The 25,911-nt window shown below is 36.6% G+C and overlaps 1 protein-coding gene across 1 annotated transcript in view; it reads left to right on the top strand.

Annotated features, from left to right (window-relative positions):
* Positions 1–25,911, top strand: part of BRIP1 (BRCA1 interacting protein C-terminal helicase 1) — a 219,706-nt gene that overhangs the window by 9,881 nt on the left and 183,914 nt on the right. The window contains exons 5-6 of the mRNA XM_036756123.1: positions 3,086–3,216; positions 5,679–5,798. Coding sequence (XP_036612018.1) covers positions 3,086–3,216; positions 5,679–5,798 — 251 coding nt within the window. The remainder of the gene's footprint in view (positions 1–3,085; positions 3,217–5,678; positions 5,799–25,911) is intronic.

Raw genomic sequence — 25,911 nt, 5'->3', positions numbered from 1 at the left:
TCATAATGTGACTGGATCTGTCTGTTGAAAAATATCTGCATGTGTTGTTAGTGGATTGCAGACTCAGTATGATTCAGCAGTAGGAGATGGAAGCCAAAAGAGCTAATGTGAACCTAAGCTGTATTAGAAGAGTTCCAGGATCTGATTTATGCTCTGGTCCTGCTGTTCTCTGTCCTGGATAGACTACACATGGAGAATTCTGTTCAGTTCTGGATGCTGTATTTTAAGAAGAATATTGACAACAAACTGAAATATGTCTAGAGGAGGGAAACCAGGGTAGTGAGAAAGCTGGAGACCATGCCGTATGAGAGTTTATTGAAGGATCTAGGGATTTTTAGCCTAAAAGAAGACTTGGAGTGAACAACATGATGGCATCCTTTAGGTATGTGGAGGGCATATGAAAGTGGGATTAGACTGATTTTGCTTGGCCCAGGAGTAAGGGTAGAAGCTGCAGAGAGGCAGAGCTTCATGTACTTCTTAACAATTTGAGCTGTCCTGACGTGGAAGAGGCTTCCTCAGAAGTTAGTGGGCTCCTATTTGTTGGAGGTCCTTGACTAAAAATTGAGTGAACACTTGACTTGATGTTGTATTTTATGGGATTTCTGATTAGGTAAATGTACCAATGTCATCTGACATCTCAAAGGTGCTCCAAGCTGTGATTCTGTGGTTCTAGTTCTATGAGTTGGCCATGGTCACACAGCTATAGAACTTAGGCCTTCTGATTGCTAAGCCAGTAGATCCTTCTATTCATTGCATTGTCATCTTATAGGGTGGGGATTCTTAACCTTTTTTTGGTCATTGGCTTTTTTGGCAGTCTGGTGAAACCTATGAACTTTGCAGAATCATGTAAAGAAACCAGTTATATTGAAACAGTTATCAAAATATTAAAAACAAATAAACAAATCAGTTAAGAACTCCTTTTTAATGGGCTGGCAGCAGTGGGGATAGAAAGCAAGGAATGGATATGAGGGTTCTTACAAAGGGAGAATTCTCTTGGACATGTTAACTGACTGGATGTGAAAGGAGAGGGATGAGCCAAAGATGAGGCCTGGGTGAATGGGACGAATAGGGAAGTCAGGATGAAGAGCCAGTTTAGGGGTAAGATGATGAATTTGGTTTTAAATAGTTGGAGATGATAATGAGAGGTGGAAATGTTCATTAGGTAGTCGGAAAACTGGAACTGAAACTTGGAATAGAGATTTAAAGATTTGAGAGCTGGCTTCATAAAAGAGTAGTTGAAGTCATGAAAGTATATGAGGGAGGGAGGCGGAGAGGGAAAGAAGAGCAAGAAGACTGAGAACAGAAGCTTAGGAAAAGTCTGGATTTAGGAGAAGGAAGAAAAAAATTGCATGTGAATGAGCCAGAAGGAGCTGTCAGAGAAGCGGGAGAACTATTATGGTGAGGTGTCAGAGAAGCCAAAGAGGAAAGGCATTTCAAGAAAGGAAGGGTAGTTAACAATGTCAAGAAAATAATAATAAGGTCAAGAAAAATAAGGCCCAACAAAAAAGGCGACTAGGCCTTGGTGATTAGAGGGTCATTGATGATTTTTTTCTTTTTCTTTTTCTTTTTTTTTTTTTGGAGGGGGGAAGGCAGGGCAATTGAGATTAAGTGACTTGCCCAAGGTCACACAGCTAGTATGTCAAGTGTCTGAGGTCACATTTGAACTCCGGTCCTCCTGACTCCAGGGCTGGCGCTCTACACACTGTGCCACCTAGCTGCCCCATCATTGATGATTTTTAAGAGACTTTTCTAAAGACAGGTTGCAGAGGGTTTGCTTACACTAGGGTTTTAGCAGAATGGACATTGAAAAGCCTAGTTGGAAGGAAACAGGGAAATAACTGGAAAGGGCTATATTTAAATATATTTGTGAAAAAAGGACTTTGTTTTTTTTTCCTTCTGCAAGCTGACAGTGTGAGACAAGTAATGAGATATGGCTGCCAAAGAAGTTCGCACAATCTTAGGCTGCATTAATTAGACGTTGTTGTTTGTCCTTCCTTCCTTGAAGAGGACCATGACATCATGGAGGTGATACCTTGACATGCAAATGAATTGTATTTAAGTGAGGGGGGCTGTGCAAAGTCACCAGCCTCACTTTCTCCTCTAGTAAAGTCTAGGTCGGTGGCCAGATACATATCATGGTGACTGGAGATGGCCCCAGATGCAGTGGAATACCTTGACCTTTTAAAGCTAAGGTCTTTAGCAGGTCTCATTTTGACTGAGGCAACTCCCATTCAGTGATTAAGGCAAAGAATGGCCTCTTTAACCTAGTTCAGAAAAAAAAAATCAAACTTGGAGGGGAAGACCCTTTGGGTTTCTGGCCAAAACAGAAATAATTCCTATTTTCATTCACTTTGAATCAGTCTGGGCTCAAACAATGGCCCAGTGGGGTTTGGCCTGGGACTTACTATTAGTCAATCTGTGAGAAACAGAGTGATTTGAGTTTAAGGCATGGTCCTTAGATATCTTGCTATGTTTCTGAAGAAAGGAAGGAAAGAAAAAAAGGAAGGTGGGGGTGGGAGGAGAGAAGAACTATATTGCCCAACTCACTAGTTCCAGTTGGGTCCCCAGTGGGACAACTCCTACTATTCACAGGGTTGTTGTTCGTCCTTCATTCTGGAAGAAGACCATGACATCATGGAGGTGATGCCATGACATGCATGCAAGTGACTTGGATTTAAGTGCGGGAGGGCTGTGCAAAGTCACCAGCCTCACTTTCTCCTCTGGAGCTGTCAGTATCTTCAGTATCTTTGTTAAATTTATTATCAAATAAATTACTTTAAACATTTTATCTTTCCATCCAAAAAATCTTAAAAATATTCTATAGTATATTGTATCTTGATGCAAATTTTATTTTGAAAATTCCAGTAGGCAGTATTTGTAAATGACTTTGGGCAGTTATTTGTTTATATGTCCCATTACAGAAGATCGAAATACAAAAAATACAATGGCTATGCAATTATCTTCTAAGAACGGGCATCTTTTTGAAGAATGGAGTTGGAGCCAAGGTGTAATGTGTAGTAATATATAATTGAGTTATGTTTGAGAATGGCTCATGGCAATTAATTGTTTATATGTCCCATTACAGAAGATTCCACTCCAAAAATCACACTAGCAGCGAAATTATCTGCCAAGAAACAGGCATCTTTGCTTAGCAATGAAAAGGATGATTTTCAAGTAGACAAGAAAAGGATTCGTCCCTTAGAAACCAAGCAGCAGGTGAGCAAAGCTTATTGGCAGCGAAATAATCCAGATATAGCTGAACATGGTTGTCAAGAATCAATCAACACTTCAGCGGAAGTCAGAGAGATTAGCTGGGTCATATCACAGCCATAAATTAGACTATTTCTTTTAGCTTCATTTTTACCGTTACAAAGGAGTCCATTGTTGTGTCAGATTATTCATAATAACATGTCATTAAGATAAATTGCACTGTGCATAGTTGTACTTGAGGAATTTGGGCATTTTATGTCTGTGGAGCCTACTCACTAATAGTGGCAGTTCAGCGTTCCATCAAGGAAAAGAATTCCAACAGAAGAATGGGCCATAAGGCCCATTATATGCCAGCTTTTTAAATACATGTATTGGTGATATACGCCCTGAAATTAATCTGTTGTCAACTTTTTTTTTGCTAGAAATGGAATTATTTTCTTCGCTCTTGTTGTGAACATTGGAATATATTGTGATTAGTATTATTGTTGAGTTAAATATTGGTGTGCAATAGAACTATTTAGCCTTTCTAGGAAGAGACAGATGCAAAAATAGATGCTTACATGCTAGCTTGTATGTAGATTTTATTAGTTTTATTTCTACTATTTGGTATTCCCTATGGTAAAATCTGAGTAATTTGGACCGTTTGTGAGGAAGGCCATTCTAAATCAGGGGAAAGCCTGAATTTTCCAAATATTTAAAAGAAGCACACTTGTATTACACAGAGCTTTACATAGAGTAGGGGTATGTGTTACTTGATAGAGTTTCTTAGGGAATTGCCTTTTTAAGGAATAAAGCCTTAAGATGACTTATAATTAATTTAATATAAATCGAGAAACACAGCAACTACCATGTACAAGGCTTTTTGCTAGTATTGGGGATGTAAAGACAAAAATAAAGTTCTTTCCTCAAAGAGTTCACATTTCTAGTATATCATTTTCTCAGCTTGTCATTTGTTGGTAAATAAAGTACAGGAGACTTTCCAAAGCAGTTTAAAATTTTTTAAAAAATATGCATTCCTAATGATATCTTACCATAATTTCCTTCAGTTTTGTGCCCCCTCACCTTTTTAGAGAGCCATATCACATAATAAATAGTATTTTTTAGGGCAAAAAGAAAGAAAAAGAAGAGGAAAAAATGAGCACAAGTCATCGATAAATTGAAAAAGTCTGAAAACACATGTAATATGCAACACCTATGAACTTTCCCACCTCTATGAAGGGGTGGGTTGGGAGTGTCCTCTGGGATCTCTTCTTTTAAGCTGTACTTGTTTTTTAATATATCTTTTGCAACTTTGTGTTTTTTTCTGTTTACATCATGCAGTTGTGTATATTTTTTTGACTCTACTTTGTTCACTTTTCATCAGTTCATGTATATCTTTCCATGTGTCTGCATTAATCACAATCATATAGCACATATTACATTAACATTCCATTACATTCATGTATTGTTTTAACTAACAATACATTTAGCATGTATTGTTTAGCCATTCCCCTAGTCAGTGAGTATCTACTTTGTTTCCAAGTCACTGCTGTTACAGAAAGTGAGCAGTTTATTTTCTTAAGTAGTTAAAAAAATTTCTCCCTAGAATTTTGTTAATGCTATAAATTTGCTTAACTGACTCTTAGGGGAAAAAAAAGACATTGGAAAGGTAAACTGGTCCAATCCATCCCCGAATTGTCACATATTCCAATTTATTTGAGTCCAAATTTATGTAGTTTTATTGTATATAAATTTTTATTTTTAGAGGTAATAATTTGTGAAATATGAGCATTTGAATAAAACAGCCCCTCATTGTTATGAGTCCTTGTTTATTTTTTCCAATTTATTTCTAACATGTAATTTATAAAAAGCATAAAATTAATAATAAAAACAAACTATTTTGTATTTACTTTGTCAGAAATTGTAGGTAGGTGGGGTTGGGCTTATAAAATATTGGCTCCTTGACTCTACTTTCTCTTTTGGTTCTTAGTAACCTATGGAAGGGTGTCATTTTCTTATTTTATAGGTGATACCATATTACAGTGTGATTCTTTTCCATAATCAACAACTGACCTCTTTTATTCAGTCCAAGATGAACCACAATTTTGTATCTTAGTAAAGATGTGTTATGGTCATGTGGTAATGTATTTTGTTTGGCAAGAACTTACACACTTTTGCTTGTCGAAGATGCCATATAAATTTGGATATGAGCCATCACTGAATATAGGGGACATCTATAAAATGAGGTCTCTTCAAAAGGAGAAAAAAAATGTCACTGAAGAATTATACAGATTGTAGGTCACACTCAGGTTTTTTAAAAACCAGATTTGGAACAAAAAGTGTGGCCTGTCTTCTCACCAATAGCTATTATCCATTATAATTTTTCCTAGAATAGAAATCATTGATAGGGCTCTACTGTGCTGTGAAAACTGACCTATTTCAGCATATTGAGTTTATTTTGGCTTCTGGATTGGTGTGTTTTTTTGCAGGTTAGAAAGCGTCAGTGCTTTGCAAAGGATGTATGGGATTTAGATATGAAAGTTGCACCAGAAAGGATTGTGAAGCCAAACTCTCCGTTGGGAAAAAAGATAATGTCTTCTCCACAAAAGGTATGTATTATAATTCATATGTTGATGCTCAGTGAAAGGAGAGAGTCTATGGAATTTCCAAATTCCGTATTATAAGTAATTGTTTTATTTAAACTGTTTCCTAAAAGCCCCCTCAGTGTCCTTTAATGGGTTCTGAAGGAGTAACTCCTTTTCTTTGGACAACTTGTTATAAGAAGTGCCTTTGTTTGTCTTCTTGTCGACTCACTCACAATTGCAGACTTTTTGCAGTTTTTTGGTGGTTTCCATTTGAAATGTGGAAAACTTTTGAAATACGTGTAGAATAAAATGTAACTGTTCTTTAGAAACTTCCTTACCAGATGGACAGTGTTGCTAATTGTGTTTTGACTTGAGTTCCTCTTTAAAGTGTAGAATGTGTTGATTACATAGTAAGTCATAAGCGTATCGTACAGTGAAATTATTATAACAAATGACTCTCATAATATGGTTAGAAAAAAAAGTTTGCATTTTTCTTCCCTGCACTATGAATCTATAGTCCTATAAGAAAAAAATAATTGTTTTTTATAAGTTGAATGATTTATTACTCATCATAATGTTAAAGGTGTGGGTGTGTGGCCATTTCTCTTAATGTTGTAGATTTATTGAACAAATTAAACCTCTCAGCTAAACCCAGTAAGTCAGATGATAAACTTTCAATAATGTGACACTAAATTTCTATTTGTTCAGGGACATAAATGATATTTATCATGTTAATTAAATAGTTATATAATAAATTCATTGGATTACAAAATGGTGACAAAAGGAACGTAGATTTGAAATGTGGTATCTTAAAAAGTCGTGCTCTTTTTCCTTTCTTGACTGCATAGTACTAAAAAAAAAACAACCCCATTATTCATTATCTCATATATACTTTTGTTAAAAAAGAGAAAGGAAATAGCCTGGTTTTAGTCAGTTGAAAGCCAGTACCTAGATTGGTAAAGTAATCCATATTTTAAACCTGAAAATTTTCCCTGGCATCAGACAAACTAGAGTAGATAACAGTTACAAGTGAAATGTAATCCCTGCAAAAATATACTTGGAATGGATGTGAGATGGCATTATAAATATCTGCCCTTTTGAATAAGTGCTTTGGTAAGCTTGGTAAGGAAGAAATATAAGACATTTCTTCCTGTTTATCCATGTCTTTTATTAAAAAGAGGAGAATGATGATATAAATGCAGCAGATATCGTAAATGATTAGATTGGCAGTAGCAAAGCCTTAATCTTTACCACTGGGGTGGTAAACCCCAGTCTGCTATTAAGCTGGTCCCGTGGTATGGTGAAAATGAGTATCAGAAACTAGGGTAGAAATCATATACTAAAATAGCTATTTTAGCAAAACACATATTTACATTTTTTTATTAAAACAATTCCTTTAAAACTATTTAGTTCTTTGCTAGCCTATCATTTGGTTAACAAGCATTTATTAAGCGTTAAGCACTTGCTATATGGCAATCATTGTGCTAAATGCAGGTGATACAAAGAAAAAAGTGAAACAGTTCCTGTTCTCAAGGAATTTATATTCCAATGACAGGAGAGGACTTGGGTACAAATAAGTATACATGCTAAATGAAAAAAAGGTAGATTTGCAGAAGGGGTGCCCTAGTAACTGAAGAAACAAAGAAAGGCTTCTTGAAGAAGATGTCATTTGAGCTGATAGTTTTTCTGTTTTTTAGCTTAAAAATTTTTTTTGAGTGATCACATTTCCTCTTTCTCCTTTCCACTTTCCCTCCTACATCCCTCTCCAAATCGCCCCCCCCCCCAAAAAAAACTTTTATAACAAGTAAGCATAGTCAAGCAAAATAAATTACCATAATGTCCATGCTCATTTGCATATTAGTCCATCACTTCTCAGGTAGGAGATAGGTAATATTCTTCATCTCCTCTAGAACAGAGGTGTCAAATTCTCTGCATGGCCCTCAGTAAAACTCCAATGGGTTCAGATTAAAATGTAATTGGGAAATGTTTACCAAAATAAATAAAAATACAGTACAACATAGATATGATTAATTTATAGTTTTCTAAGTCAATATGTTACCTGCAAGTTTGACACCACTGCTCCAGGACAGTGGTGTCAAACTCAAAAAGAAACAGGCTGCTGAACATATGGGGACCACATACTAACTTAGAAAACCACATATTGACATTATCTGTGTTCTTTTGTATTTTTATTCATTGAATATTTCTCACTGTGCTCTATTGTATTTTTATTTATTAAATATTTCTCATTTACATTGTCTGGTTTTGGCAGCTCTAGGGAGCATTGCAAGCCTTCAGGGCTGGGCTTTTGACACCTCTGCTTTAGAAACATGGTTGATCATTCCATCGATCAGAGTTCTTACGTCTTTCAGAATTGTTCATTTTTACAGCATTGTTTTTATTGTATGAATTGTCCTCCTGATTCTGCTCACTTCAGTCTGCATCAGTTCATACAAATCCTTCCTAGTTTTTCTGAAACTGTTCCTTCCTTTTCTGAAACTGTGCTGTCTTATAGCACAATGGCATTTTATTACATTTTTATACCATAATTTATTTAGCCATTCCCCAGTTGATGGGCATCCCTTTAGTTTCCAATTCTCTGACTCTGTAAAAAGAGCTGCTATAAATATTTTTATCCACATAGGTTCTTTTTTTCTTTCTTTTGTCTTGTTGGGGTATAGGTCTACTTAGTGGTATTGTTAGATCAAAGGGAACACACACTTTAGTAACTTTTGGGGCATTATTCTAGACTGCTTTCCAGAATGGCTAGACCGGTTTATAGCATCACCAACAGTGCATCGATCTGCCTTTTTCCCCACAGCCACTCAAACATTTGGCATTTTCTTTTTTTGTTAATTCTGCCAATCTTCTGGGTGTGAGTTATTTGGAGAATTTTAAAAATATGGATATTGGTAGCTTGGATTTCCTCTGAAAATCACTAGTTTATGTCCTTTGACCATTTATCAACTGGGGAATGCTTTTGAGATAAGTCCTTAGGGAAAACAGGGGTTCCAAGAGTTGGAGATGGGGAAGGAGTATATTCTATGCTCAGGCACAGCCACAGTGGCCAGGCAAGGAGGTGGGAGACAGTGTCCTATGTGTTGAACAGTGAGTAGACCAGTGTATTTATAATAATGAGTGTGAGGAAGGAAGTTTTAGAAGACTGAGATAGTTTCAAGGACATTTAAGTGTAAAATGGAGGAGTTAATATTTGATCCTAGAGGCTATAGATGTCCTATATATATCACAAAAAGACATGTTTCTCCCCACAAAATTACTCTGATTTCCAGTAGAAGTGTTTTTTCATTTTATTTTTTAATTAATAAGCATTTCTTTTCTCTCCCATTCCTCCCACCCCCATTGGAAAAAAAAAAAAAAACAAACAGAAACAAACTCTTGTAGCAAATATGCATAATTAGGCAAAAAAAAAATTTAACATTGACAATGTCCAAAAATTCTACCTCTTGAGTCCATCACCTCTGTGTCAGGAGATGGAAAACATAGATCGTCATCAGTCTCTTGGAATGATTAGTCATTCTTACAGCTTTTGAAGTTGTTTGCTTTTACAATGTTGTTATTGCATAAATTAGTCTCGAAGTTCTGCTTACTTCATTCTATATCACTTTGTATAAGTCTTCCCAAGGTTTCCCTTTTATCAAGTATTACAGCACAAATGTTTCATTATATTCATGTACCATAATAGGTTACCCCAATTGATGGGCACCCCTATAGTTTGCAATTCTTTTCACTACAAAAAAACCTGCTATAAATATTTTTGTACTTATGGGTTTTTTTCTTCTTTGGTGAATAGGTCAAGTAGCGGTATTGCTGGGTCAAAGGTATTAATAATTTAGTGACTTTCGGGGCATAGATCCAAATTGCTTTCTGGAATGGCTATACCACTTCACAGTTCCATGAATAGTGCATACATGCGCCATTTCCCCCATAGGATACCAGTAGAATTCCACCAACTATTTGCAGACTGGTTTATCACAATTCTCATTAGCTATACCAGGTTTTGCAAATGCAAATGGTCCTGGGTATGATGTCTTCATAAAGTTTAGTGTAGCATATTTTGCTTAGCCTCTGAAATTAATTCAGCTTCAAACACAGCTCAAAGTAAAGGAGTTGATTAGGTATACTTAACACAGGAGCATCCTTCTTAGGCTGAAAAATGACTCTGACATTTTCAGTACCATCTAAAAGATGTAAAAAAAAATGCTGGTTTTCTACTTTATTCAAATTGAGTGGGATTAAAAGAAAAAAAATTAAGGAAAAATGATTCAGACCCATAAATTAATTATATTACCTTACATGCAGCCTATAATTTTTTATCCTAAAAAATACTGTGGCAGAGACATGTTCCTCATTTTCAGATGTCCCAAGCTCTGTGGTTTCTCCACGTACTTTATGCATACAAGAAAGTTTGATTATTTAGTACAACGATTTTTCAGGTTTCTCCCTCACGCCCTGCTCTGGGCACCAGACTAAGCTTCTTGAATTCTCTTACAGACTTTCATAATTTTTCTCACCTAAAGTTCATCCTCTAACCCATGAGTTTTTTTCTTTTCCATTTTATTTCCAAGATTCTGATGCTCTCTCTTCAAAGCATAAGCTCTTTGTGTTTTTAAAAATAAATATTATTTGTCATTTAACTATACAGTTAATTAATGTTCTTTTGTCTGTTTTAAGTACTTTTTATAGATAAAACATGTTTTTAATAAATAAAAATCATACTTTTGGGTTTAGTTTTATAGCAAATTTTTGTTACTGGGGTATATTCGCTTAGGGAAAACATTGGAAAGTTCAGGCTTTCAGTTTTTGGTTGGTATAATAGAGACTCAAGGCCAGCAGAGTGTGCTGTTGATGTTCAGATAGAGTCTTTTTTTTCTTTGCTGACTTGGAGAGAGGATTCTTCCTCTTTCCTCATCTATGAAATGAAAGCTTTGGAAGAAGCTTTAAGAGACCTAGTTCTGGGTGGGAGCTGGAGTGGGTTTAAACACTAATTCTAGCATTCCAGAAAAAAAAAACCCAGTTGAGCTGAATCTTACAAATAATTTTTCTTTTTGTAATTCTAAATCAAGCCCTCTAAAAATGTTAGTATCTGGATAAAAGTTATGTTGATTTTTGAACTGGCACAGGACACACTATGGAGTAGGGTCCTTTTTTCAAAACGAGGCTTTGAGTTAGGTGCTTTTTAAATCAACTATGTTTAAGAAACCCTTAAACTCCTATTTTTATTATTATCATTATATCTTTCAACCTGCTTTGTCAGTTAAATGAGGAATGATATTAGTGTTAATACAGGTACCTTAGCAAGGCAATATTAAATGTATTTTTACCCCCACATCACAAAACAAATTATTATAACACTTTTCAGTGGTATTTTGCTTGCTTACACAAATTGATCACTATGGTTACAGGCCAAAAAGTGATTTCAAGTTATTGCTTCATTTAAAACTAGTCTCAGAAATAGCTTCTGAATTAGTCCTTCCTCTTTGGAATTAGAGCCATTTGCATGGGGGAAGATAGAGTCTCTTGTTTTGGTGGTGGATAATAATATTGTCACTAGTATCACAATTGGTTTATGCTGCCAACTGGCCCAAGGATTAGGTGAATAAAAGTACACGTTAGCTTACATGAACAATTAAAATAGGTTTAAAGAAATTGCTGACAAGCACTTTCCTATAAGGGTTTGTAAGGGAAATGTAAAATGTTATTGTTCTTTAGAATATATATGAATATTAAAAATATATAGCATTGAAAAATAGCTCATTGAAGAATAGCTCTCCAGTTACAGATTTGTGACTTCAAGTGTTTTGTGTATTTTAAATGTCTCTCCAGTTAGAGGTCTGTGAGTTCAGATGTTTTGTGTATTTTATCTGCCTAAAAATATAAAATGCAACTTCCTTTGAGCTATTCAGCTTATTTTCAGTTACCTTGCTTAATATTATTACATCTAAAGCAGGAGGGCCAGAATTGGCCATTCTGAAAGGCTGACTAACCTTTGAATGTAAGCCATTTTACAATTGCCTGTTTATCTTTTTGTTCTGGTTTATTAGAAGGCTAGAAAAGAAAATCTGAGTTTAGTTACATTGATACAAAAATTGAGAGAATATTGTAATATAGCTATTATAAATGAAATTGATGATTTAGAAAAGATGAATCCAAATTATATAAATAGCACTGGCGGATAGAGTCAGAAACAATTTTGAAATGACTATAAACCATCATTCCCTCAAAAATGTGCCTTCTTACCTCATGCTTCTTAGAAAAATCAAATGATGTTTTTCTCTGTATATTTCATATTTTTTAAGCAAGAGGAACAGGATTCAAAAGCAATGATAATATTATTTTTTATTTCATTATGTACATTTTTATAGCTCTGTATTAGGATGTTGCATGATAGAGGTCTGCTAAAATGGACTGGCTATCTGGCATTCGTACTTTACAGCGGAGTGTTAGGTGATCATTGGATTTGCTAACTAATTCCCCACAGCCACATCGTGAGAAGTCTGCCATGCTAAATCTTAAATTTCAATATCTTTGGCTCACTAGGCCCTGTGTATTTCTGAGTGATTTTCAGGCACTAAATAAATGCTGGTTGACTGGTTAATGCTTAATCAACTCCAGTGAATGAAAAAGGGAAAAACTCGTAAAAAAGTAGTAGTCTTGTGATATGAATTCAATTATTAATTCAATTATTTTCAATTGCATTAGGTTGATAACCCCCCCAGGTGTTAGCTAGCCTAGTTGGTTCTTATGTAGACCATAGAGCTTGAAGAGGGATCTTTGAAATCATAGGAGAAAAATCTCTCTCCTGCACTTGATGAGTTGAACCTTCCTATTTGTATTGCAGATTGGACAAGCAGTAAAGCAGTGTGTAACTTTAGACTCTCTAATTGGTTCTGGCTTGACTTTATTATTATTATTATTATTTTTAGTATTGATGCATAAAGACTTCAATACCTTTAAGTACATTTACTATTAAATTTTTGAACAATATGCTTGTATGTTACTCTGTAAATTTCCTCTACCAATATAGATTACAACCTCTCCATATTTCATTATTTACTTAAGCTGAAAAAGTGATCACCAGGTGGCCAAACTCCTGGTAATAAGCCTCTGTATTTGGTCTGGCAAGTTCTTGTGGAACAAATACACAGTTGTTGCTGGGCTCACACTTCATGGGATCTACCAGAGCTTGTTGTGTGTGGCTGGCATAGCCTTTGAGAACTTGGGATCGTCTGCACTCATCAGGATGAGACATCAGACTAGGACTTTAGTAGTGCTAAATACATTTAGTGCATTTTATAAGTTAATCTTTTGTTCAGATACAAGTATCAAGAAACACTTACTACTTTAACATCTGTGAAACTATTGTGGCCAAAATCACTCAACTGATTTGAAATACCTTTTCTATCTTTGTGAATTTTAAACTAAATAGGATTGTTCATTATTAGTGGAAGTTAAATGCTTATGGCTTCTTTGGCAGCCCCAGATATCACTGCCTTTTACTGTACATTCTAGGGATGTTATTTATGGTACCCTAGGGAATCAGGTGGTGCCAATAGGGCACAGAGTACTGAATCTGGAGTCATGAAGACCTGAGTTCAAATCCAGTCTTATAAACTTACTAGCTATGTGACTCTGAACAAGTAATTTTTTTTTTCTGTTTGCCTCAGTTTCTTCATCTCTAAAATGGGGATAATAACAGTACCTACCTTCCAGGATTGTTGTGAGGATTGTATGAGATATTGGCAAAGTGCTGATAGCTCAGTGCCTGGTACATTGAAGGTTCTATATAAATGCTTAATCCCTGCCTCTTCCCTTCTCCTGCCTTCCTCGGGAAGGAATCTAACTCTTGCTTTTGGGAGTGGAGATGGGAGGAGTGGCTAATGTCCTTTTTTTCCTGGCTAAACTATTTTGATCCAGACTTTTTAGCAGTTCTATATTCTGTGTTATTTTTAACAGGAAAGACAAAAAGTTGCACTATTAAATATCTACTAAAAACAGTTTTTTCCTCTACTGTGGAGATGGAAGAATACTTGCTTTGAAAGATCTGATATGCTATCATGTTGGTGCTGCCTTCATGGACACAGATCACCTCCCCTCTGTGCTTTCTAATCATATTGATTATATAGTCCATGTTTTTTATAATGTTCCTTGGAGATTCTGCCCCATGCATTGAAGGCCTTCCTGTTTTTCTTTCAGTATTTTCCTGTTGATTTCACCTTTAGAGCATCTCTCTCATAGGCTCCCTTTTCTCCTCTGACACTGCCACCACTTTGGTGCAGGCCCTCATCACCTCTTGCCTGGGCCATCTCAATAGCCTGCTGGTGGGTCTGCCTGCCTCAAGCCCCTCTCCACTCCAATCCATCTTCCATTCAGCCATTAAAGTGATTTTCCTGAAGTGCAGTTTTAGCCATGTTGGTAAATTCCAATGGCTCCCTATCACTTTCAGAATCAGATACAAAATGGTCTAGTTGGCATTCAAAGTCCTTTGTAACCTAGCTCCCTCCTACCAGTCTTCTTACACCTTACTCCTTTCTACCAGTCTTCTTACACCTTACTCCTTTCTACCAGTCTTCTTACACCTTACTCCCTGCCAGAGATGCTGTGAACCACTAACAATGGCCTTCTGGCTGTTCCACATACAAGACCCTCCATCTCTTGACTCTGGGTATTTTCCCCTTGCAGTCCTCCATGCCTGAAAGGCTCTCCCTCCTCAGCTCCACCTATTGACTTTCCTGGCTTCGTTTAAGTTCTGACTAATCCGTTTTTGGCACAAAGCCTTTCACTGCCCCTCTTAATTCTAGTGCCTTCATTCTGTTAATTTTTTTCCATTTATCCTGAATATAGCTTCTTTTGTGTTTATTTGTTTGTTTGTTGTCTCCCCTATTAGATTGTGAGCTCTTCAAGGGCAGGGACTTTTTATATCTGCATTGCTTAGTGTCTTGCTTAGTATATAGTAGGTGCTTAATGATTGTTGGTTGATTGATTGTCAGGGGGTGGGGATCATGTTGAAACATGTTAATTGGAATTGGAATTGTGGTTGGTCATTGCATTGATCAGTGTTCTTAAGTCTTTCAGACTTTTTTTTTTGCTTTTACAGGGTCCTTTTCTTCCTTCGTTTATCTCTTTATTCTAGTAGTAGTATTGCTGGGTCAAACAGTTAAGTAATCTTTGAAGCATAGTTTTCCAAATTGCTTTCCAGAATGACTGAGTTGGTTTACATTTACACCAGACATAAGAAAATGAGTCAAATTTACAAGAAGATGAACTGTTTCCTAATTGGTCAAAGGTTATGAATAAGCAGTTTTCTGAGGAAGTTTCTACCCAAGCTATCAATAACCGTTGAAAAAATTCTTCAAATGACTAATAATTAGAGAAATACAAGTTAAGGCAAGTCTTAGGTCCGCCTAACAGCCATCAAATTGACATAAAGGATAATTACCCCAGGCAGGCTCTTGGTGTTACAGGTTTTCTGGCCTTGATACAACTTAGGAGAAGTTGCCGTAGTAGAGTTAACGGACTGTATTGATTTTTATGTTTTCTAGTGTCATAAGGCAGTGTGGAATAATTCAGCCCTTTTTACCATTTTAATTTTGTTCCTAAGCCAAGAATTATAGAACGTTCTAATAAATAGGCAAGCATTATAGAATTCTCCATTGGTGCCTCTTAGATGAGGGCATATTCTTGCATCATGTGATATACAATCCAGACATATGAGGTAAGATAGGTATTATATCAAATAACATTTGCCTTGGGATTGGAAGGTTTATCTAGATCAGATGAGAGATGCAATATTAGAAAGAAGCAATTCCAGGAAATAGGAGGTTGGGTGTCTATGAGTGGAGGGCATAATGAGTCATGAAATAGTCTACATAATACATACATAAGAGTATGTTACAGAGGCCTCTAGGGGCCATGCTTCATGCCACTATGGCTTGATCATCATTTTAATTATATATAGTTGACATTCGCCTCCCCACTATCCTATTAGCAGTAACATATGTTCCAAATTTTTTGTGTAAAATGAGTGTAATGTTATCTATGGTTCTAATAACAGCTGTGTCACTAACTAACTAGCTCTGTGATTTGGTACAGCTCACTGATCCTCTTGGAATCTTATTTTCTTTTTACTGCACCACAGTGCTTTTCAAACCCCATCACTTTGTAAATAAAAAATGCTAGATTCTGAGTCAGAAGACATGGGTTTGAGTTTTGACTCTGCCACTTTGTGACCCTGGACAAGTCACTTAACATATTTGGATCTCAGTTTCCTCACCTATAAAATGAAGGGGTGGAGCTAAGGGACCTCCAGCATTGCTTCCAACTCTCAATTTATGATCCTGTGATCTAGTCAACTAGCTGATCTCCGAGGTACCCTCCAGCTTTAAAATCTCATGATAGTAAGCTCCTTACCTCTATTTTTCTTCCTCCTCTTACTTTCAGGAGATGACTGTATTTCCTACTTTATTGAAATCAAGACTATCTTAAATGAGTTCCTCTGACTTCATGCTGTTTCAAAATTTATCAGGCTCGTTGTTTCTCCTCCATTCCTGTCTCAAGATTTCCGCACTAAATGTGGCCATTGTTTAGACTTCCTATTTCTGTTGAGAGTACTTCAAGTTACACAGGTACATAGCCATGGAGTTATACGCAACTCTTCATTCTTCCTCATCTCCCAAAACCAGTTGCCATTTGTTGTAATTCCTCTTTCAATGGAGTTTCTCGCCATCTGTTGCTACCTCTCCACTCACATGGCCTCCATTCTAATACAGGTCCTCATTACCTGTCACTCAAAATTTCCCATAGTCTCCTAATTGGTCTCTGTGTTGCTATTCTTCTCCCTTTCCATTCTCAAAAAGTTGCCAATGTAAATCTTCTAAAGCATAGGATTAGCCGTGTCACTTCCATGCTTAAGAGTCTTTAGTCACTTTCTATTTGTTGTTTCAGTCATGTCTGGTTCTTCATGACCCCATTTGAGGTTTTCATGGCAAAGATATTGGAGGCATTTGCCATTTCCTTCTCCAGCTTATTTTGCAGATGAGAAAACTGAGGCAAAAAAGGTTAAGTGACTTGCCCAGGGTCAAGCAGCTAGTAAGTGTCTAAGGCCAGATTTAAACTAAGGAAGATGAGTCTTCCTGATTCCAAGCCCGGTGCTCTGTGCACTATGGCACCACCCAGCTGCCCCACTCTCTGTTACCTCTAAATAAAATACAAACTCCTCAGCCTCTTCCTCTTTTTCCTTAGATATTGGAGTCAAGAAAGAGAGAAGGAGAGATGACGTAAAGGAGTTTGCCCTACAAGAAAGGAAGGGAAAAGGGGATGGGAGGGGAGTGGGGTGACAGAGGGGAGGACTGACTGGGGAACAGGGCAACCAGAATATACGCCATCTTGGAGTGGGGGCGAGGGTAGAAATGGGGAGAAAATTTGTAATTCAAACTCTTGTGAAAATCAATGCTGAAAACTAAATATGTTAAATAAATAAATTTTAAAAAAAAGTAGGGGGAAAGGGGAGCTTATGATGGATGGCCTCTTTTCTCAGTAAAGTTCCTCTGCAAAGGGAGAGTGGAGAACATGATGCAGGAGACTTGAGGAGAGAAGAGATTTGAAATTGCTATAGTGGAGAACGTGGAAGAGTCAATCAGGGAAAAATAAAAAGGTTGTCATGGAGCAGTGAGGGCACTGTTGGAGATTAGATAGCATGTATTTGTACTGGCCCCAGGAAGCTAGGTGTATGCTTTTGTTCAACACTAGGCAAGTAGGGGCAGTGAGGGCAGATGGTAGGGTGGAGGGTGTAACCTAGGCTTGGAGTTTTGGCAGCTCTGGGATAAGTTTGAATATTTTTTCTTTTGTAAATAGTTAAGGTTTTTGTTCTTATTCTCTTCTATAGTTCTCATTGATTTTTTTTTACATTGCTATCAGTGCCCAGATAGTTGCTTTCTAGAAAAATGCCTTGAGGGGCAGCTAGGTGGCACAGTCAGAGCACTGGCCCTGGAGGCAGGAGGCCCTGAGTTCAAATTAGGCCTCAGATACTTGACACACTTACTAGCTGTGTGACCTTGGGCAAGCCACTTAACCCCAGTTGCCCTGCCTTCCCCTCCCCCCAAAAAAAAGAAAAAAAAAGAAAAATGCCTTGAAATTGCTTTTCGCTTCCAGATGATTATGCTGAAAGTCTTTTATTTATATAATAATGTTGCTAATAAATCGCTTTATTTTATTTTTTAAAAAAATGTATTGTTTTGTTTTCCTCCAGTTACAGGTAAAAACAATTTTTAACATTCATTTTTAAAACTTTGAGTTCCAAATTTTCTCCCTTCCTCCCTCCCTAGCCCCTCTCATTAAAAAGGCAAACAATTTGATATAGGTTATACATGTATAGTCATGCAAAACATCCATATTAGTCATGTTGTGAAAGAAAACATAGAAAAAAACTCAAGAAAAATAAAGTTTAAAAAAGTATGCTTCAATCTGTACTCAGACACCATTAGTTCTTTCTCTGGGGATGGATAGCATTTTTCATCGTAAGTCCTTCAGAGTTGTCTTGGATGATTGTATTGCTGATCATCTTACAATATTGTTGTTACTTTGTACATAGTACATTTCACTTTTCATCAGCTCATGCAAGTCTTTGCAGGTTTTTCTGAGAGCATCCTACAGTATTCCTTTGTAATAGTATTCCTTTGTAACCATATACCAGTATGTGTTCAGCCATTTCCCAATTGATGGGCATCCCCTCAATATCTAAATCTTTGCCCCCAGAAAAGAGCTGCTTTCAATATTTTTATACATATAGGTCCTTTTCCCTTTTGTTTTTTTTTAAATCTCTTTGGATACAGACTTAGTAGTGGTACTGCTAGGTCAAAGAGTCTGCATGGTTTTATAGCCCTTTGACCATAGTTCCAAATTGTTCTATAGAATGGTTGAATCAGTTCACAAATCCATCAACAGTGTATTAATGTCTCATTTTTCCCACATCCCCATCAACATTTGTCATTTACCTTTTCTGTCCTATTAGCCAATATAATAGGTATGAGATAATACCTCAGAATTGTTTAATTTGCATTTCTCCAATCAATAATGAGTTAGAGTATTTTTTCATATGGCTATAGATAGCTTTGATTACTACATTTGAAAACTGATTGTATCTTTTGATCATTTATCAGTTGGGGAATGACTGTCTATATGTTTGAGAAATGATGCTTTTATCAGAGTAGCTTGCTTCAAAAGTTTTTTTTACAGTTACTATTGCTAACTGTATTTCTCTCCATCCTACTTCCTTTCTCCCATTTAGTCTCTTCTCTCTCTCCTTTCACCCTGTCCCTCCTCAAAAGTGTTTTGCTTCTGACTATCACCTCCCCCATCTGCCCTCCCTTCTATCATACCTACCCTCCTTCTCTTATCCTCTTTCCCTCCTACTTTCCCATGAGGTAAAATAGATTTCTATACCCAATTGAGTGTGTATGTTTTTCCTTCTTTGAGCCAATTCTGATGAGAGTAAGGTTCACTCATTCCCCTTCACCTCCCCCCCTTCTTCTCCATTGTAAAAGCTTTTCCTTGACTCTTTTATGTGAGATAATTTACCCCATTCTACCTCTCCCTTTCCCTTTCTCCCAGTACATTTCTCTCTTACACATTAATTGTATTTTTTAGATATCAACTCTTCATATTCAACTCACATTTCTTCTAACTGCCCTAATAATGAGAAAAGTCTTATGACTTACAAATATCATCTTCCCATGTAGGAATGTAAACAGTTTAACCTTATTAAGTCCCTTATGATTTCCCTTTCCTGTTTACCTTTTTATGCTGTTCTTGAGTCTTGTATTTGAAAATCAAATTCTTTATTCAGCTCTGGTCTTTTCATCAAGAATGCTTGAAAGATGATTTCTGCTTCTGGGAGCCAAGATGGTGGAGTAAGAAGTAAGTTGCTCCCACCCTCTCTTATTGAGCTCTGAAAGCCTAGAAAATATTGCTCCAGGAAAAACTCTGGAACAGCTGAGCCAGCAGAAAGATGGGGTGCAGCAATCTTAAAGCCCAGGGATTAACAGGAAAAGCCCCTCTCACTCTAGGGGAGGGGGAGCAGTACAGTACAGGATGTGTCCCAGCAAACCAGGGGCAAGCCCCACCTCAGCACACCAAGGGGAGATCCTGAGCCCCAGGGTGGTGGAACAGGCAAGTTCCAATACCAGGACCCCTTCTCCCTCCCCCCCGCCGAGTGCCTCAGCACAGTGAGCTTAGACACCAGCTTAGAAAACCACCACAAGCTCCAGTGTTCTCTAGCAGCTAAATCTCCTGGTGCTTTAACACAACTCCAGGAGGCATAGCTCTAGGCTGGCAGACATCTTCCAGCAGCCAAACATTCAAGCTTTAAAGAAGCCCTAGGGAGCAGGTGTTTCCCAGGGGCCAGGCTCTACCTCCCTTCCCCTCACCCCCCACCCCCCCATGCTTCAGTATTGCTTACCCCAGCTCAATACCAGGTAAACTGCCAGACCCCTTCAGCCTCCAGCTGCCAGCACCTGAGGCCCTACCACACAAAGCCAGTGACCGGGTCCCAGGCTCCCAGCACATGAAACTTAGGTCCATGCCTCAGAGCTTCAGCAGGAGAGCTCAACTTTAAAAGCTAGGAAATAGCCATGAGCAAAAAGCAGAAATGGACAATGACCATAGATTCTTATTATGGGGACAGGGAAGATCAAGTCACAAATTCAGGGGTGGACAACATTGTCAATGTACCCACAATTGAAACCTCAAAGGGGAATAAGAAGGATTTTAAAAGTCAAATAAGAGAGGTAGAAGAAAAATTGGCAAAAGAAATGAGAGATATGCAAGAGAGAGTCAGTAGCTTAAAGAAGAAAAGACAAAAATTGACTGTAGAAAACAAGTCCTTAAAAATACAATTGGCAAAATGGAAAAGTACATTAAAGAAATCAACTCTTTAAAAAGTAGAACTGGCCAAACGAGAATGGAGAAACAAAAACTCACTGAAGAAAAGAACTTAAAAGGTAAAATGGGCGAAATGGAAGAGGAGGTACAAAATCTAATACAAGAAAACAATGTGTTAAAAATTAGAATTAGGTAAGTGGAAGCTAATGACTCTGTGAGATATCAAGAATCAGTCAAACAAAAACAAAGAATGAAAAAATAGAAGAAAATGTAAAATACCTCATTGGTAAAACAGCTGACCTGGAAAATAGATCCAGGAGAGACAATTTAAAAATTATTGGTCTACTTAAAAAACATGATGAAAAAAAAGAGCTTAGGCAGCATCTTTCAGGAAATCATCAAGGAAAACTGCCCTGAGGTCCTAAAATCAGAAGATAAAATAGTCATTGAAAGAATCCACCAATCACCTCCTGAAAGAGATCCCAAATTGAAAACACCAAGGAATATTGTAGCCAAATTCTAAAATTACCAGGTCAAAGAGAAAATATTGCAAGCAGCCAGGAAGAAGCAATTTAAATATCATGGTACCACAGTCAGGACTATGCAGGACCTTGCAGCTTCTACGTTAAAAGATCAGAGGGTGTAGAATATGATATTCCTTAAGGCAATGGAGTTTGTATTACAACTGAGCGTCAACTATCTAGCAAAATTGAGCATAATCTTTCAGGGGAGGATATGGACATTCAATGAAAAAGGGGACTTCTAAACCTTCTTGAAAAGACCAGAGCTCAACAGAAAAATTGATCTTCAAATACAAGACTCAAGAGAAGCATAAAAAGGTAAACAAGAAAGGAAAATAAAACATGTCATTACTAAGGGCCAACTGTTTACATCCCTACAAGGGAAGATGACACTTGAACTTCTTGAGAACTGCATCGTTATAACAACATGTAAAAGGAGTATACATAGACAGAGGGCATTGACTTTGATGTGATGATAAAAAATCTAATTAAGTGGTGAAAAGGGATTGCACTGGGAGAAGAGGAAAGGAGGAGGCAGACAAGGGTAAATTATATCCCATGAAAAGGCACAAAAACCTATTACAGTAGAGGGAAAGAAGGGAGGGAGATGAGTATTGTTCGAACCCTACTCTCATCAGATTTGGCTCAAAGAGGCAATAATGTAACCAGTGTGGTATAGAAATCTAACTTACTCTATGGTTAGTAGGAGGGGAAGGAAAAGGGAGGGAGCGGTTAGAAGGGAGGAAAGAAGTACTAAGGATAAAGGGGAAGAAAAGGGAGGGTGCTGATAGAAGGGAGGGCAAAGTGAGGGAGGTGATGGTTGAAAGCGAAACTCTAGTGAGGAGGGAAAGGGAGAAAGGAGAGAGGAAAACATAAACAAGGGGGAAAATAGGATGGAGAGAAAGATGCAGATAATAATCGTAACTGCGAATATGAATGAGATGAACTCTCCCATAAAACAGAAATGGATAGCAGAATGGATTAAGAGCCATAATCCTACAATATGTTGTTTACAAGAAACACATTTGAAGCAGAGGGATGCACACAGAATAAAGGTAAAAGGCTGGAGCAGAATATATTATGCTTCAGCTGAAGTAAAAAAAGCAGGGGTAGCAATCCTGATCTCAGACAAAGCAAAAGCAAAGATAGATCTAATTAAAAGAGATGAGGAAAGAAACTATATCCTACTAAAAGGTACCAGAGACAATGAAGTAATATCATTACTAAGCATATGTGCATCAAGTGATATAGCATCCAGATTTTTAGAAGAGAAGGTAAGTGAGTTAAAGGAAGAAATAGATAACAAAACCATACTAGTGGGGTACCTCAATGTCCCCCTGTCAGAACTAGGTAAATCTAACTACAAGATAAACAAGAAAGAAGTTAAGGAGATGAAAAGAATTTTAGAAAAGTTAGATATGGTTGACCTTTGGAGACAATTCAATGGGGATATAAAGGAATATACCTTTTTCTCTGCAATACATGGCACCTACACAAAAATTGTCCACGTATTAGGGCATAAAAACCTCACAATCCAATGCAGAAAGTCAGAAATATTAAATGCATTCTTTTCAGATTATGATGCAATAAACATTACATGTAATAAAGGGCATGGAAAGATAAGCTAAAAATTAATTGGAAACTAAATCCTCTAATCCTAAAGAATGAGTGGGTCAAACAACAAACCATAGAAACGATCAATAACTTCATCCAAGAGAATGACAATGAGACAACAGATCAAAACTTATGGATGCAGCGAAAGTGATTCTTAGGGGAAATTTATATCTCTAAATGTTTATATGAATAAAATAGAGAAAGAAGAGATCAATGAATTGGGCATGCAACCAAAAAAAGCTAGAAAAAGAACAAATGAAAAATTCCCAATTAAATACCAAGTTAGAAATTCTGAAAGCCAAAGGAGAGATTAATAAAATTGAAATTAAAAAAAAAAACTGTTGAACCAATAAATAAAACTAAGAGCTGGTTTTATGAAAAAACTAATAAAATGGATAAACCTTTGGTTAATTTGATTAAAAAAAGAAGAAAACCAAATTACCACCATCAAAAATGAAAAGGGTGAGGGAAAGCTAGGTGGCTCAGTGAGTAGAGCACTGGTCCTGGAGTCAGGAAGCCCTGAGTTCAAATCCAGCCTGAGACACTTGACACATTTACTAGCTGTGTGACCTTGGGCAAGTCACTTAACCCCAATTGCCCTCACTTCCTCCATCTTCCCCAAAATGAAAAGGGTGAATTCACCACCAATGAAGAAGAAATCAAAACAATAATTAGGAGCTCTTTTCGCCAACTGTATGCCAATAAATTTGTCAATCTTAGTGAAATGGATGAATATTTACAAAAATATAAATTGCCCAGAGTAACGGAAAAGGAGATAAAATACTTAACCCTATTTCAGAAAAAGAAATTGAATAAGCCATCAAGCAATCAAGAAAAAAATCTCCAAAAGCGAGATGGATTTACAAGTGAATTGTATCAAACATTTAAAGAACAATTAATTCTCATAGTATATAGACTATTTGGGAAAATAGATGGAGTCCTACCAAATTCTTTTTATGATACAGATATTGTGCTGATACCCAAACCAGGAAGAGCCAAAACAGAAAGAAAATTGCAGACCAATTTCCATAATGAATATAGATGCAAAAATTTTAAATAAAATATTAGCAAAGAGGTTACAGCAATTTATCATGAAGATAATACACTATGACCAGGTGGGATTTATACTAGGAATACAGGACTGGTTCAATGTTAGGAAAGCTATCAGCATAATTGACCATGTCAACAACAAAACTAACATAAATCATATGATTACCTCAATAGATACAGAAAAAGCCTTTGACAAAATACAGCATGCCTTCCCATTTAAAAAAAAAATGCCCAGAGAGCATAAGAATAAATGGAGTCTTCCTTAAGGTGATAGGTAGCATCTATCTAAAACTATCAGTCAGCATTATATGTAATGGGGATAAGCTAGAAGCATTTCCAATAAGACTGGGAGTGAAAATGGATGTCCATTATTACCACTGTTATTCAATATTGTACTAGAAATGTTAGCTTTAGCAATAAGAGAAGAAAAAGAAGTTGAAAGAATTAGGAATTAGAATAGGCAAAGCAAAAACAAAGCTATGACTCTGCAGATGATATGATGGTATACTTAGCGAATCCTAGAGAATCAAGTAAGAAATTACTTGAAATAATAAACAAATTTAGCAAAGTTGCAGGATGTAAAATAAACCCCCACAAATCATCAGCATTTCTATATATTACTAAAAAAGCCCAACAGCAAGAGATAGAAAAAGAAATTCCATTTAAAATTACTGTAGATATTATAAAATATTTGGGAGTCTACCCGCCAAAAGAAACCCAGGAACTATATGAACACAATTACAAAACACTTTTTTACACAAATGAAATCAGATCAAAATAATTGGAAAAATATCAATTGCTCATGGATAGGCCGAGCTAACATAATAAAAATGATAATTCTACCTAAATTAAATTACTTATTCAGTGCCATACGAACCAAACTACCAAAAATTATTTTACAAAGCTAGAAAAAAAATTAACAATTCATCTGGAAGAACAAAAGTTCCAGAATATCAAGGGAATTAATGAAAAGAAATGCAAGGAAAGGTGGCCTAGCTGTACCAGATCTTAAATTGGATTATAAAGCAGCAATCATCAGAACTATTTGGTACCGGCTAAGAAATAGAGTGGTGGATCAGTAGAATAGGTTAGGTATGCAATACACAGTAGTCAATGACTATAGTAATCAACTATTTGAGAAATCCAAAGACTTCAGCTTTTGGGATAAGAACTCACTATTTAACAAAGACTACTGGGAAAACAGGAAAATAGTCTGGCAGAGACTAGGCATAGACCAACATCTCACACCCTATACCAAAATAAAGTCAAAATGGGTACATGCTTTAGATATAAAGACTGATACTATAAGCAAAGTAGGACAGCAGGGAATAGTTTACCTGTCAGATCTATGGAGAAGGGAAGGATTTATGACCAAACAAGAGATAGAGAACATTATGAAGTGCAAAATAGAGAATTCTAATTACATTAAATAGAAAAGTTTTGCATAAACAAAGCCAGTGCAACCAAGATTCAAAGGGAAGCAGAAAGCGGGAAAACAATTTTTATAGCCAGTGTCGCTGATAAAGGCCTTATTTCTCAAATATATAAGGAACTTAGTCAAATTTATAAGAATACAAGCCTTTCCCCAATTGATATATGATCACAGGCAGTTTTCAGAGGAAGAAATTAAGGCTATCTATAGTCATATGAAAAAATTGTCTAAATCACTATTGGTTAGAGAAATGCAAATCAAAACAACTCTGAGGTCACACCTCTCAAATTGGCTAACATGGCAAAGCAGGAAAATGATAAATGTTGGAAAACTGGAACACTAATTCATTGTTGGAGGAATTATGAATTGATCCAGCCATTATGGAGAGCAATTTGGAACTGTGCCCAAAGGGCTATAAAAATGTGCATACCCTTTGACTCAGTAATACCACTTCTAGGGCTGTATCCCAAAGAGATCATAAAAACGAGAAAGGGACCCACATGTATAAAAATGTAGCAGCTCTTTTTGTGGTGGCAAAGAATTGGAAATTGAGGGGATGCCCATAAATTGGCGAATGACTGACCAAGTTGTGGTATATGAATGTAATGGAATACTATTGTGCTAT

The sequence above is a fragment of the Trichosurus vulpecula genome, chromosome 4, assembly GCF_011100635.1.
Source record: "Trichosurus vulpecula isolate mTriVul1 chromosome 4, mTriVul1.pri, whole genome shotgun sequence".
In the NCBI taxonomy this organism is placed as follows: domain Eukaryota; kingdom Metazoa; phylum Chordata; class Mammalia; order Diprotodontia; family Phalangeridae; genus Trichosurus; species Trichosurus vulpecula.
This window is presented reverse-complemented; position numbering and strand designations above follow the sequence as displayed.